This window comes from Strix uralensis, chromosome 6 (genome assembly GCF_047716275.1).
Source record: "Strix uralensis isolate ZFMK-TIS-50842 chromosome 6, bStrUra1, whole genome shotgun sequence".
Lineage (NCBI taxonomy): Eukaryota > Metazoa > Chordata > Aves > Strigiformes > Strigidae > Strix > Strix uralensis.
This window is the reverse complement of record NC_133977.1, coordinates 21668788-21685222: the sequence shown is the minus strand read 5'-3', so window position 1 is coordinate 21685222 and position 16435 is coordinate 21668788. Positions and strand designations below refer to the sequence as shown.

Sequence of the window (16435 nt, the reverse complement as noted above, 5' to 3'; positions counted from 1 at the left end):
CAGATGCACTGACAAGTTAGCTTGAGAGATCAGAACCAAAGAACCTGCCAGAAGGTTCAAAAGGCAAGACAATTGCACAGAACCTGAAACAATGGACCTAAAGTGCTGAGGCTGCAAAAAGACAGAAGATGAGTTTCCAGCCTTCTTTTTAAGTTGAAGCAGTACTGGAAATAAAATCCCTTGCTTCTTTCACTTCATGGATACTTGCCATACATCCCCACAGGTGTAAGAGTTCTTTTGCTTCAGGAGTATCTTGTAAGAAGGATATTTGAAAAATGAAAAAAGGAATGAGTACCTGAAACTGGGTAATACATTCTTTTGTGAACATCCTGAGGATATCTGAGCCTAAGATAACTCAGGCTAACCTCCTTAACCTTGAGAATCTAAGTTGCATCACCAGACACTCAGCATACATGACAGAATATTCACTTACAAGTAACATACATACAACAAAGCTTCACCTCACCACCATGGGCTGTAAGAAAATGAATTAGACTGAGCTTTTTTCAAAGAAAAGCACATGAAGTACAGACACAGAGGAATCATGCAACAATTCAATCTTTTCAAGAATTTGAAGAAAAAATGCAATTCTATTCCACAGCAGTAGATACTGCATTAAAAAAAATAATCAGACTAAAGTTATGCAAACTTTCTTACACTTGAAGTGAGATCATCTACTAATACTGTCATAATCAAGATTGTGAAATACATACAAGCTCGATAGTCTAATTCTTCCACAATTTATTAATTTCCTTTGAAAATGATGAGAAAATAAGGAATGTAATTTAAGCATGCTGAAAGCAAACTATTTACACAAGATTGGTACATAAATAGCTCTAATTCCTGCACTGACTGAAATTTGTCAGTTTCCAATTCAATTTTTCATATCAAAAATAAAACAGTGAGGGAGTTGGTTTTAACTATTTTGATTTTACAACATGCAAACTAAATGCCTCAAATGTAAATGGGATAGCCCAAAACAGATGTTGTCAGATGAAAATATTTACTTAACATCATTGCTTCAGTTTACTTCATGCATTTCATAAGACTTGTTTAATAATCAGATTCAATTTCATAACAACTTTGTGCCCTCCTCTCAAAAGCTTGGTATAAAGAATGCCTTAGAAGGAGAAACTGCATAACTGTAAGTAAAATTAATAAGGTTAAAAACTGGAACTTAAAAAGAGAGAAAAAACTAAGTTGTGTAATACTGAAAACCAGCCAAAACTTTTTATAAAGTTCTAGATGCCAGAAGAAAGCTATGCTTTAAGTAGCATTCTACACTACTTCACCAGAAGGATTAAAACACTGAAACAACCATCCCTGCAAGTAAAACTGTAAATACTCCATTTTTAATTTTGTTTGTTTGGGGGTTTAGACTGTTTTACTTAATAGATGTTAGACCAAAGCCTCACAAGTTACCAGCAGATGAAAGATGAATTGTCACTTGGGCAACTATTTACCTTGAAAATTGTCAGCCAATTTTTGGCCAAATTTAGAATAGCTAAATTACTTCAGCATGACAGAGACTTCAGGTTCTGGCAGGAATGGAATGAAGTCCCCACCACAAATAGCCAACCACCCCCACTCTATCAACTGGTGTAAGTTGATCAACAGGCATGACTGTAAGCTTCAGTGGCAGCAGGCAGATGAGTCCATGAAGTAGCTGTGTATACTCCCGCAGAGGAGGAGCTGGGAAGAAAGATGTAGAAATGAAGACCTCAGTTTTGCAGTGACACTTTGAGTGAACTCTTGAAAGGAATCCCTTTTGACTTCTTTCTAGCTGTAGAACAACCTGGAAAACTGTTTGCAGGTTTTTTTTATTTTTAAATAAATGAATCTTCCAGCTGAGTGTGTTTGGGTTGATAAGCAGCAAAGTCCCCTCTCAAGCCAATAATACTTTCTTTCAGGTCACTCGCTAGTTTCTTCAGATGCTACTGGAACAGTCAAGACAGGTATCAAAAAAAATGCATCCAGCATCTTATAAAGAGTTAAGCAACCTAGATAAGACCTGGTAAAATTGCCTTTTTTCAGGAAATGGCCACTCCAAAACATTGATTCAGTACATTAATAAATTAGTTGAGACACTATTACAGTTAGATATTGAGTGACACTGTTAAGCCTCCTTTCTCTGGACAATGGCTTTAGGGAAAAAAATATTTAAATCCAGTAACTTAAAAATTCTTTCAAACTGACAAAACTTACAGGATTAGAAACATGAAAATCAAGTTGGCACATTTCAGTACCCTGCGTTTTTCCAAAAGGAATGCTACTTTATATGAAGTGTTTGAAGAAGAAATCTATAAACATGCTAATAAAAATAAAATACCTTTCTTGAACACATGGGTTGCTAAAGAGTAATGTGAAATGTGCACATAATGTCTCTTTTTGTTACACACAACGCAGTATTTTATTACAAACTGCCAACAAAAGGAGTAGACTACTAGAGAGCTTTCTCAGCTTTAACTTCTTCTCAAGACCAGAAGACTGAAGCCAGAACACAGGTGAGAAAGATCTCTCTTTGCCAGTGTTTAACACATAGATACTATTTGATGCACCTTTTTGTTTTGAAAAGCAATGCTGAAGAAAGTTTCAGCTTTGACTAAACAATACCCTTCCCTTCTCCAATGCAAGACAACATCAAGCACAATGAGGAGGAATATGAGTTCTAATAAACATTCAAAGATAAAACAGACTCAGCCAAGACTTTTTAGAACAAATTCAGTGCAATGGAAGCCTCTGTGTATGTACACCTGGTAAAGTGGACATTTTGGTAGAAGCAACATTTACTGGACAAGAGCTATTAGCTTTGTATTAGCGTTGTGATGACTTTCCATTATGTAAAGAAAATGTAGGACCTAGGTAGAGACATTTGTTCCTCTTACACACTCATAAGAACAGTAAAGACGTCCTCTGTTGCTTACCTGGGAAGAGAGGCTTAGAAGGACACCTCTCACACAATGGGTTGTAGCTACCAAAATCTAAAACCTAACCCAGAGTTTTCCACAGCTACACCAATAACAGGAGCAATCTATGTTATCTGGACTTCAGATAATTACCAACCACCTGTGACCCAAGACTAGGAATATGTTCTTTTTATTTTTGCCTCAGGTAGAAAAAAACTTTTCCTAAATGAGAACAGAAAATACAGTCCAACTGTATTTGTTATGCAAGGAAGTGCATTATCCAGGCTGGGGGAAGAAAATAAAAGGAAACGCTTCTTATCTTGCTTCAAAGCTTGTTGGTAGTTTGCAGAAAAGAGAAATCAAGTAGCCTCTCACCCTTTAGCTTTAACTTCTCTCATTCTGCTATCCCTTCTACATACCTTGCTCTTTCAGTTTAAAACTGAAACATTTTTTCTCATTTGCAGATCAGAAGAGCAATATATTTTTGACTGCAAATTTTTTTTTGTAATTTCATTATCTGCTTCTAATTGCATATTTATTCTCCAACCTGAAGAAAGGGTGCCATAACATATTGTAAGGGGTTATAAATAAGAAGGGGAGGAACATCACTGAAAAAGATGATCTCATACAACTTCAATATAGACAAAATACCAGATGCATATGGAAAAGACACTGAAGGTCAATCAAGGTAATTCAGTCTGATTCTGTTAGTTAGAAGCAGTTTCACATTGATCATTACTTTGGAAAAGTGAGTTTCTTGTAACATAAAGGAGGGACCAATTAAATTCCCCCCAAATTTAGGGGATGGCAGTTTTAATACCTTCCAGTCCATTTACTATTCCTAGACAAGTAGGAAAAATGTCACTATAAATCTCCACCCTATCTCCCATATAACCAGGTGTTTATAGCTATTCATTTCAGGCAATAGTTTCTGCTATTCATCTACTGCTTCTGCCTATTTAATCACATTTCATATATCCCATTTACTCCCTTCCCATGTGAAATTTCTCACAGGAAAATACAGTTAAGGAATGCTTGATGGAACTCCCTTGCATTTTATTATGAACCACCATTAAAACACTCTCAAGGACTGTCAATAGACAAACTAATACACGCAGCAGGCTCAACTTCTTTTTCATGCATCTTTTCTTTTGGTTCCTCTCTCCTTTTCATCTTTCTTCTCAAGTTTCTGCTATGTTACTCCACAAGCAGTAACATTAGCAACATCATCCTATACCAAATATAAATCTCAGAAATAAAGAAGTTCTTATCCTCTTTATATTTCATATTAGCCACAGGGCCCTTTTCCAAGAGTTAGATTCTGACATCTCAGTTTAGCTGTACTATCGTGCACAGTACATGCTTTTTGTGACTGATATCTATACCCCATGTCCTCATAGGTAACCAGGTGTGATGGAGACAAGCCAAGACTTTCGGCGGTCACTGGAAATAGAAAATTTAAGAATCAAGATTATTCAACATAGCAAATGCTGTGACCAGCACACTCATCTGTTTGGTGCTGTTGTTACAAGCCAATGAAGAGCAGGCTTATCTAGGTCTGGGTAACTTTGCTCTGATCAGTCCATAATATAGAAGTCACTTCCAAAACAAAATGAACTAAAAAAAAAAATAAAATCCCAGCTTATTATTTTTAATTGAGATTTTAGATTCCGAAGGGAAAGCAAGCTTCCTGACTAGAATATACCAGTCATATCAATATCTATATAGGTATTATGATCAGTAGGCTTTTGAAACAATCCCAATTCAGCAGCTTCTCCAGGCATTTTTCACTTAACATTGCAGTCTTCTCACATGCTTAAATAGGCATACAATACAAAACATTTATGTTTTACTTAAACATTTATGCTTCAGTATCTTAATGAACCAAAGCCTTGGATCACATGATTATACTAAAACAGTGATTCCCAAGCTACTTAGCGCAACAGTTCCCTCCCAGATTACATCTACTGCTTACTCTGCCCCTCGTAACTAGCCAGGGCACAACCCCGCAAAGATGAGATTAAATGGCTTCTGGTACAGCAAAATACATTGAACCTCAATCATCTCTTTCTTTTAGGTAGCTATGCCTGAAATTCAGAATGCACTGTATCAAATTTACCAAAAATAAGCAGGCATGTTTACTTTATCTCACATTAAGAAACACCTATTTTAAGAAAACAACCTCTTTTCTCTGCTTACAGGGATAAAACACACTGTGAAGTTTATCATTAACAATTGTACATTCCGAAACATAATGCAAACAAGTAGTACTGGAAATTCACATACGTTCTTATGCACAACCTCCATTTTGATATTTACATGCTTGTTTCACTTCTGCTTACATGAGTTTTGTACATTGTAGTTACACTGATATTAAATCAGCAGGAAACTAATTTAACAAAACAGCGGATGAATAACAGCACCTCAGGGGGTCTGAAAATTCTTAGGGGGAAAAAAAAAAAGTATCAACAGAAATACTTGGATTTTCCATGAAAACGTCATCTATTCAGGACTGGGAAGAATGGGGTATGCTAATGATATTGCTGCCTTAGAAGAGTGGTAGCTGACAGTCAGATTTCCCCCCTCTCAATTTAGTATGCAGATCTTCTGTGTGGTAAAACATACAAGCACCGATAAACATTGTAGTAGAAGTGCTTTTAACTAATATGACCAGTTGCGAGTTACAAGAGCTTATACCAAAAGAAGTGTGGGACTATGTTCCACCATTACTACAGTTTCCAATGGAGAGTAGTTTCAAATAAAATCTATCATCACTATGTTTAATCCACTGTATTTTGTAGGCTTCCACAGCAAGACAATAATGTTATGATTATCACCATTTAAACCAACCACATGCAATAATAAAAACAATTTTCTGCAAAAAGAGTAAAATAAATACCTGCAGGACTGCCAGCATTTTCTCCTTGATGCAGCTGAATACCAGCAGAATCTATAGAGTTTACTGTAACTGTCTGTAGATTTGGCAATTGAGCAGTGCTTAGACTAACTGGAGTTGACGTCAACGCCCCACCTGCTGCAACTTGACCAAGAGTGAGAGTCTGCACAGGGGTTAGAGTTATTTGTTGACCAGGTGCATTCTGAATTTGCAAGTTCTGCAAGTTCTGAACTCCTTGCACTTGAAATGTCTGCCAGGTTATCTGCCCAGAAGGGGTCACTGTTTGTGCCTGAATTAAAAAAGTTCCAGGATTCAGCTGCAGTTGAAGATTTTGAAGAGCCTGTTGAGATATACTTTGACTTGCCTGCACACCGTGGATTGTCTGTTGCGCAATACCTTGTACAATCTGGGCTTGACTGGTTGGCTGCTGAGAATCTTGAAGCTGTATGTGTTGTACAATTGGCTGTGCTGTGGAGACCTGAATATTCTGAGCCTGCGTGTCATCAGAGACTGATGTCTGGATGTAATTTCCCTGAAGATCAGAACTATGAACTTGACCACTAGTTGTGGTCAAGTTGTTTGCATTTTGTTCCAATATACTTGAACTGTCTATGGTAACGGGCAATTGTGATGAAGATGATGTTGGCACAAATAAGTCATTATCAGTGGCGGTTTCTGTAATTTCAGGAGAAACTTGCTCACCAGTCCTTTCAGAAGTATCTGAACTATCCATGGCCTGTCCAGTATTTATCAAGTGCCCATCTGCATTAATGCCGGCTGTCATGGTTTGAGAACCACTGCCAAGTCCCAGAGAATCTAGATCAACACTATTGATGGGTACAAAAGTAATATTCCCTGGCAGTCCAAGAGGGACGTTAGCAACTACTTGTGCTTGGCCAGGGAAAGACGAACCACCGATTGCAACTCCCTGAACCTGGACTTGACCAGACTGCGATAAGATATTCTGAATATTAGCTGAAGGTGTTCCAGAGGCAATGATGGTTTGATTAGAGCCAGGAATGATCTGAATTTGACCAGTTTCTTGATTTATACTGCTATTATCAGAAGAGGCTGCAAAGCCAAGTTGAACCTGCTGACCATCCGCTGTCTGGATCTGGGGTATTACTTGGTATTGTACGTTAGACACTGTACCATTCGACGAATCTGATCCTGGTGCAACAGAAAAGATTTGTTGATTTTGCAAACTCTGAATAGGAAGGACATACTGCCCACTTGAAGTTACTGTGGCAGCACCTGGAATCTGTACTATATTACCAGCTTCATCCTTTATAGTGGCAGGAGCTGCAGACAAGACCTCCCATCTATTTGGAGTTCCTGTTAATTGCACAGAAGCCAAATCCCCTGTCTGAATAAAAAGAAGAAAGAAAAGACAAAATTAAAACAAGAGACGTACAGGCTATATGCTAGAATAGTCATGCAATTTAACACTAGATATCGATACACTACTGGAAAACATGCAGTGCAGCCCATATGAACAACAGCAACTGGATTAGAACTATGAAATACAGATTTTGTACTGAGCTAACACCTAAGTCAGGGTAACCAACCTGTGGGTGGTGAGCTGCATGTTGCTCACAAGCAGGTCAAATGCAGCTCCTGTGTCATGGCTACATCAGGTGACCAGCAGCAGGGTTATTCTGGTGTGGGGGCTGCTGGGTAATCCAAATCCCTGGCTGTGGGAAGAAGGGAGCTGGCAGGGGCTGCTGGAGCTGTCATCACCAGGTTACCCTGGGACTCAGCCACACTCTTTATCTAGCCTGGCACCTATCACACAGAAGTGGAGGAATTGCCGTGAAGCCAGCGTCACCTGTATCTCCTGGAGCTCCACTGCCTTTTGACTCTGAATTATATATGGTATAGATGTGCATGTTGTGACTCTCAGCAGTACAGAGAGTATTAGGGTGACAACTAATGGGCCAATGGAAAAATTGGATAGCCTCAGTTTAAGTTACACATAATACAAGGCCCTAGTATTTATAAGTTTACATGAGTTACTGTTTCACTACGGAATAAGGCCTCTAAACTAAGGACTTTTACACTGAAATCACAGTTGGATTAGTCATACACATCCGTTAGGGGGGAAAAAAATAAGTCTATCTTCATTAAGTTGGAATGATAGAAAAGGTCAATGTTTCAGAACAGACCCCCGGATGGTTAAAGATTAAAGAACCTAAGGACTGATGTAGTATGCTTTTGTTTCTTATTCAGTAAAGAAAAGGTAAATTGCACTTACCTTTCTTTACCAAAGCAAGCTTTTTCAGAATAGAGTATTAAGAATTAGATTTAACAACCTTCAACGCTTAGCACAGATTTGTGTAGTCAACCAACTTGGTATCGTAAATAACCATCAAACTAAAAAGATGTAGTTAAGTTTCTCCTTATTTTACAGCACTACAGTAAACCAATGGAATAACTTAATATTTAGCAACAAGTAACTTGTCTTACAACTCATTCAGCTGTGGAACAAATTTTGTCTCTTTGGCAGACTCCACAGGACATAGAAAGAAAAGCTCTAGTTTGTCATTCTGCACTGATCCTGTGACTGCTCCTGGTAGGGAAGTTACCGAAGCATATCACACAGCTTCCTTCTGACGCTGCGTTCTGATTTCCTTTAGAATAAAACCTGGATATGCAAAATACAGCACACAGCTTACTCTAACATGGCATTGAGACTTAGCCAGCCTGAATGAATCCTGTGACATGCATCCGAGTGAATTTAGTCCACAGTGTAGGCTGGGACTTTGCTAGTTTCACTTTCTTATCCTATTCCAAGCTGCAACACTAAAATGTTTACATGTACAAGAAAAATATTCTATTTAAGTCTGAGTACTTATGAAAAAAATAGTTTTACTGTGCTTGGCAAGCTTCATTTCCAATAAGAAAACACACATCTTGGTTCTAAATTCATCTCAAGAGTTGCACAGATAATAATTGCGAACAAAAAAAGAGTGCTAGCCTTCTTTTGCCCTCAAAGATATATAATCTTTCAGGTAGTCTATTAGTAAATAGATACAGCATCACCAGAACAAAACTAATTTTATGGCCTTAATGCTTCAAGGATCAGAAAGAGAAAAATGGAGTAATGGTAATTCCATTATATTATTTTCTTTTCCTCTTATACTGATTAGCCTTTCACTTAAAGAACATATAAGCTTGAAAGACTAAAGGATTTAAATGATTGATGACATTAGAAAAAATTATGCAATATTCCATATCACACCCTCTTATCTAGAAAAAGGCAAAAATTCCATTTTCCTCTGCTATCACATTAGCTTTACAGTCTTGTGTTTAATATTGTTTACATATAGGTACTGTTTGCTGAAATGCTGCTAAGAAAGTTCATAACTACTCAATTTACTAGTATATAAATACTTGTTTATAAAGTATCAAAAGACCCATAAAAGTCATAGGTAAACATCATTCAGAAAATACCAAAAGCAAAAATATGGTTGCTATATGTTTAATGTGTGTCATTATAAAATAAATGTATAATAAAATGTGCTGATAGTATCTGTTAGAACAAGAGGGAAAGAAAAAGTAATGAGAACCATTACCAGTCTGATATAATTTCTCACTGATTTAAGACTATATACAAGCAGATGTTGAATGTTTAGGCTATAACTCGACTGACCTAATACACAATAGTATGTCTGTGTCTACTCATAAGTAATACATGAGTTAACTCCACAGAAATCGTTCAGAGGAAACCTGTCTCCTTCATGATATGGAAATGACCTCCATTATTATTCTCCTCCCCAAACATATGTTGATTTCTGTATCGCCATTCAATGGCCTTTGCCCTTTTCATGCTGGGCACACATCTTTCCTCACCTTTTCATATCTAGCGAAATCTCCCCTCAAATCCTGCTCTGTAGGGGTTTTAGCTCCATAGAGACAGACTTTTAGTAGATGCACTTGTCAGTCCATGGAGAAGTTCATGCACATGGATATGAAGCTATTGCTGCACATAGTACATGAAATGCCTGTTCACATGTTGCTGTCGCAGCTGGCTGTATCAGACACTACCAGATGAATCATGAGGAGGGAGGGGCAAAAAGAGGGTGAGGCTTTCAAGAAGCTATCTGGCAGCTATCAAAATTACTCGTATTAAAGCATGAAAAAAGCCTATATAGTAAAGAGAATTTGAGGATGATCTCTAACCTCAACTGGTCACCACCAACCTGTCATAACAAGCATGACTGTTACACCCTTTCTCAAAGTCTGCTGAGCTAGTAAGACATTTCTTGGACTTCTTTTCCTACTAAAAAGAGTAGTAACCTTTCACCGCATCCTCAAGCAATTAAGCATTGTTGTAGTAACGCAAAGTTCTACCACTGATGTATGCGCAGCAACATCTACAGCTCACTCACTCACTGATCTTTACAGAGCAGCCCTAACAGACCAAAGTTTGTTTGCTGTCTCTCAGCCATCCATGAAAAATACTTAGAGGGTACAGATAAAGCAACAGTTCTTTTCCTTATCAACTTATACTCAGACAGCAGTTATTTGGAAGCTGCTCCTTTAAGAGAAGGCTGGACAGTTGCAATCCAAAGGCTCTGTGTCAAGAGAAAGGGACAAAGATCTGAGGAAAGTTCAGCATTAGCAGTACTCAGCCAAGGAGGAGAGAACAGGAAGCAACGGGGAATTCACTGGAAGCAGGATCAGGAAACAAGAGAGACAGGAACAGAGCAAAAAGTAGCTGGCACAAGGCATGGGAAGAATTAAAATCAAATGATAACATCCACCTGAAGGGTTAAGTACCACCAAGGAGTGGAAGCAACAACTGCTGTTCAGCCTATCTTTTGATTCTTTAAGAAGCCTCATATAATTTCCAGCAGGTAAAATAAAGAGATCTGAGTCAATATTCTCATCCCTGAAGAATAAGGGGTCATGATAAATAAAAATCTAGTCATTGTCTTGTTCAATTTGTTTAGAGAAAATTAAAGCAACATTGAGTCAAATGTGGAAGGAGATAAGAAAACACATACAGAAGGTAAAATACCTTTAAAAAGTGATCTAAACCATGTTGAGGGATGGGACTTCGGTTTTAAAGAAAACCCACATCGTTCACCAAAGTAAAATTGGAAAGGAGAGAAACATCCCTGTAAGAGCTGGTGTATGTTGTAGGCACCTGCATTTCAACATGTCAAATGTGATCAACCGGACACATGTCATTAGCCATCTGTATTTTGCTGCTAAAGAACTACCAAACGTTTATCTGTGCCGGTCTATTGTGGACTGCTTTTTGCTGCACTTTTCAGAAAGTCACTTTTGCCCCATTTAGTCCTGGAGCAAAAGCATCAGCAAAACAAGCAGAGGTGGACAGATAATGAGTCACGAGCTCCTAAACATTTAAAAATCACATACCTAATGAAGAAGATTGGCCACTGCCTCATCCAAATTGTTGTTTTATGAAAGAGTTAGGGCTCTAATGCATGAGTTTAATACCATGTGTTTACCAAGCTACAGTAAACTATCTGTGCATTCTTAGGTCATTACAAATACAAGATAAAATGCACTTGCTTCAACTCTTTCATTAAGGTATGAGCTAATACATTATATCTTGTATTTGCCATAGGTTAAAAACACATTCAACATCAGTCACTGTGGTTCAGCTGACACAAAGCTGCTTGTTAAGTCAAATTAATTCTGTTGCATGTTTCAGCCCTCTGCCAATGAAGCCACTCAATTCAGAGAAATACATTTGCCCAAATCAAACATTTAGAGAATCAAAGAATGTTTCAGGGAAAACATATTATCTGGGGCTGCTTATAATGTTACTTTAAAAGACAATTCCAATCTGGTGAAACATATCTAACATTTAATTGTAAGGAACATCTAAATCTTCTTGCTTGAGATGAACAACTGGATCCAGAACTTTAACAGATTGTTTTTAATCAGCAGAAATTCAGAACTTGTCTAAATTAAGACAATAAAATGTCCCTGACATTAGTAGAAACAAAAAGGCTCCTGTATTAACAAATGAGATATGGCAACAAGGAGGCATTTTTAACTAGATTGTATGTAACTTCATTTTTTAATTAATTATTAATCTATAGATGTGTATTAATCTCCATATAACTGCATGCCAAACTAGAATTTTGCATAGAAGTTTGGGTGAAATGGTTCATTTCCCTAATGCCTTCACCAACTTGGGTGCTGAAGGCTCTACCAAATCATGAAGAGCAGCAAGACAGAGGACCTGGGACTAGTCAGCCTCAACCTGATTTTTGGGAAGGCAATGCAGCAAATAACCTTGAAAAAAAAAAAAACCAAACAAACAAACTAAAATAACCTTCAAATAACCTTGGGGGGGTGGGAAGAGAAGGTGATCAGAAGTAGTCAGTCAGGGGAAATGACGCTTAATTAAGTAACCTGACAACCTTCTGTGATGAGACAACTGATTGTTAGATGGGGTTAGGCAGGGGATATTATTTATCACTACTTCAGCCAGGCTTTTGACTCTGTTCCCCATAACATAAGAAAAAAAACTTCTTTTTTTTTTTTTTTTTAAACCATAAGGGCGATCAAACCCTGGAACAGGCTGTGGTGTCCATCCTTGGAGATAATCAAAACCCACAGAACACAGTCCTGAACAACCTGCTCTCATTGATTGTGCTTTGAGCAAGGAGGTTGGACCAGAGAATCTCCAGAGATCCTTACCCGCCTCAACTGTTTATAAATTATTACACACTTCTTACTAACGTTTAAATATCAGAGAAAACTTTTTGTTTTATGCTGTCTTTAAATATGGAAATGTTTTAAAACATGTATTTTCTTACTTTCTCTAAAACTGTAAAGAGAAATAAAACAACATTTTTAAGAACATACTTAAAGCACCTGTAAAAGAACATCTACACTTGGTTCTGATTCAACACTAGGAAGACATAATTGGAATGTGAAAATCAAAGAACATTTTAAAACATGAGCTTCTGGACAGCATCAGGGGAAACATACTGTTAGGCACTATATTCTACCTGAAACTTCTCTGTTTTGTAAAATTATGTAACAGAGAGAAGCAAGACAACCCCAGGCAGACTTTTCTATGGTGGCTAAACACTTTCTGGTACCTCTGTTCACGTCCAGAAACTTAGCATCAGGAACCTATAGTATCACCCATAAAGGAGAAAATGGGTGTCAGAATCACTTTGAGCTTCCTCAAAACCATCATATAGGCCAGAGAACTGAGAAGTATGGGTAACTGACACATGGGATTTACCCATATTTTTGCCTAGTGGAAAACATGAAATTTAAAACACCTTCATATTTCTCTATCCTATCAGCACTATTTCCACCTAAGATGATCTTAAGCTAGTTGCATCTCAGATGGTTAATGTTCTGAGGCATAAACTGGAATTCCAGATTTTCATTAAGTTCTGTGAAGCATTGATACTCAATTCTAAAGCTCAAGATATGCCAAAGCAGTCTTAAAACACTCCAACCTTTATTTGTAAAAGATACAAGTAAATGCTTTGAGTACAGCAGAGAAATGATATTCATCTTCCCCACATTGCTAATCATTAATCTCTCCAAACGTTTTCCACATATTGTTGGTAAGCAACAACACAAATAAATCATACCCCCCTGCTTTTTTTTAAGACTAAAGAATCAGTGCAGCCTGCAGCACACTAGATGCAGCAGCTACATACCACAACGGGGGCATTCACCTCTGACAGCTCCCATTCTTTGGTGGCTGTCAGAACCAACAGTTTTCTCAGCCAGCCTGCCACTTTTCTCAATTCACCCACCTTCCTTCCAGTCCTCCAACCCCGTGCTCCCATCAGTCTTGCACTGTATCCTCACCTGTCCCAGTCATGCCCAGCACAACCATAAGAACGGCCCTTGGGAGCATGACAGTTCAACAGAGTGTCCTTAGCTTTGCATTGCAATAAAGTAAGAGAACATAAACAACTGGTTATCATTTCAACTTCATAGCTTCTTAAACAATCATCTCACCATGGGACAACCATACAACTGATCATCAACAGTTTGTTGGACCTAAATTTTAGAATCTGTTTCCTCTTTTGTTTTCTCCATGCAGGGCTCTGCCACCTCTGCTTTGCTTCTCCTTTTCACCTAATGCCAAAATCTTTCCAGATATTTAAACTGGAATGAAACTAGAGCATTTATAACTAAATGAAAAAGAATCCTAAATATGAAAGTTTAAGGTAGAATTATTAGCCAACGATAAACAGTGAAAAAGCAAGACCCAAACTAAAACTTCTCAGACTTAACATTCCCAAGAGAGGGAAAGACATCCACAGAGGTCAAAAGATATAAGCTGTCACTCTAGGTCAGGCAGCAGTGCATACCATCCCAGCAAGGCTTTCACACATACCAGCAGGCAGCTATATTCGAGGGGAAGTTTCTATGGCAAGCATTTGAACCAACCATGGATGCAGTAGTGTGGCAACTGAGGAAAAGATTCTCAGGTAAGCAAGCCACAAACTCAAGGCCATCTACATTAAAACCAAACACCAGCAGGCAAAACACTAAGCACTGGTGTTGGACGACTGTAGGCAGAATAAATCACGGTGTCAATGCCTAAACTGAAAGACTGCAGTCTCCATCAACGCACAAAGACAAAATCAGCAGTAATGCCTGCTAGTATTCTGTCATCCAAAAATAAATATAGCTCTAACCAGAATCCTGGGCCAAGCTTGTGGACTAGAGACAGCCTGCCCAGTTCATTGACAGGATGGAAGGGAGAAGAGGGTTGAGTTTAGTTCTGTCAGCTGTTGTCTTCACTTGCTTTCCATACAAAGCAGTTGCCACTTTCATTACTCTCTTTATTTCCACACTAATCCTTTCAGTAGCATAAAAGTGGGGTCCACTCAAACAGCAGGCTTGGATTAGATACCAACATAGAATCAGTGAATAAGTTCAGTTGGAAAGGACCTCTGAAGGTCATCTGGTCCAACCCCTGGGCTCAAAGCAAGGCCAACTAGATGACAGCAAATACAATCACATTTGCTCCAGCTCTTCCCCAAATCCCAGACACTCAATATTCCCTGCATTCCTACGGGAGTTTTGTTGTTACTGTTGCTTTTAAATCATACTGCTGGTCTCTTGGGGAGCAGCTGCAGCATACCATTTCAGCCAGGAAAGCAGTGTGCAGTAACTGGCTAGCCTAGTATACTGGCTCCAGCCCTGCCAGCTCCTACCAAGCTAATGTCAGTAAAGCATTAACAAAATAACCCCCAAAACACAGCACTGCTATCCTTATACATGCAAGCTCTTCAAATGCTTCTAAAGGAAACGACTAGTTTAACTTTTACTATCCGTTTATATGGCCTGAGAGTTCTAACAGACATTCAGCAGACAGAACTGCAGTCCGGGTACAGAAGATACCAGGAAGGGGCTGCCTCCCCATTGCTACATTAGGCACCATCACCCACACGCAGGTATCAAACCGATTCATCTATATTCCTGGGAAAGGGATGAGCATCACAAGCCCCAGGAAGACAATATGTCTGTGTCCATGCATATAGACTTCATTTTCCATAAGTTATGAGGTACCTACAATCTAAGCCTTTTTAGCTCCTCCTGACTTCTTCCACCCCCCAGTAAGATACACTCAGGGGACCACAAAAAAAAAATCTTTATTGCACTTTATTGCACCCTTTCGGCATTCTGGTTTTCACCAAAAATGTATTTCGGGGACCTTAGTCCCTCCCCTCCCTTTATTAAGGTCATCTTAATTAACTCCAATGTCTAGTTCAGCTACTGTAGGTATCTCTTCCAATTTATATTTAGTTTCCACCCAAAATATTCTGAATCATTCAAGAGCTATGTTGTAGGAGTGTAAAAATTACCAGAATGCTATAACCTAACTCACAGCAGATATGTAGGAGGGGCCTATCTGCATGTATGAAAAGTAGTGCGTGAGTTTATATTCATATTTAGTTTTAACTAAGATTTTGGCTTCTCTTGAATTGCTTCTGCCTTGCCCTGAAAAGCCCCTTATACATAAACATAACAACAGATGAGTTTAACAGGAATAAAGAAGTACTATTTCAAAACCGCTTTGCCCGTTTTGAACTGTCAGGAACCATTTGTCCTGTACTAGCACTCTGGTACCCTGTCAGGCCTAGCATTGCTCATGCTAAGCGATCAACCCATCTGCAAGATGCACAATTCCAGCTTTAAAATGAGAACAACCTGAAGGTAGATATAAGAAAGCAAGCTATCATTTAAGCATCATTCATTTTTCAATATGTATGTTTATGCAAGAAACAGATCCAACATTCCACTTTTCAGCACTGTATGCATCTGGTCTATGAAACAAATCTTAGAGGTATTAGGCACTTAACAACATCTAGAAAGATTTTTTAAAAACATACTGCCTAAGAAATAAACAGGTTCAGTAGAAAGGACACTTGAAAAGGGGTCAGAATTTTAATATATTTTCAAGCTCTGTCAATAGTCTACAACCTGCTGTGTGACCTCAGACAACTATTTTGCTTCGGCTTCCCTCTATGTAAAATAAGCTGAAATGTACAAAGGAAAAGCATTTTAAAGTTTAGTGCTTTAGTATTTAGTAAACTTAACATTTTGACATCTGTTAAAGCTTGCCAAAGCCACTTCACCCACCAGTACAATGCTTTGCAGT

The 16435-nt window shown here is 38.3% G+C and overlaps 1 protein-coding gene across 2 annotated transcripts in view; it reads right to left on the bottom strand.

Moving 5' to 3' along the window:
- SP3 (Sp3 transcription factor) overlaps window positions 1-16435 on the bottom strand; it is a 37163-nt gene that overhangs the window by 18606 nt on the left and 2122 nt on the right. The window contains exons 4-5 of one of the 2 annotated variants that reach the window (XM_074873194.1): window positions 7078-7168; window positions 5806-6972 (exon numbers count right to left, since the gene is read on the bottom strand). In XM_074873194.1, coding sequence (XP_074729295.1) covers window positions 5806-6972; window positions 7078-7168 — 1258 coding nt within the window. Of the gene's footprint in view, window positions 1-5805; window positions 7169-16435 lie in introns of both variants that reach the window. The other variant, XM_074873193.1, reaches the window with a different exon arrangement.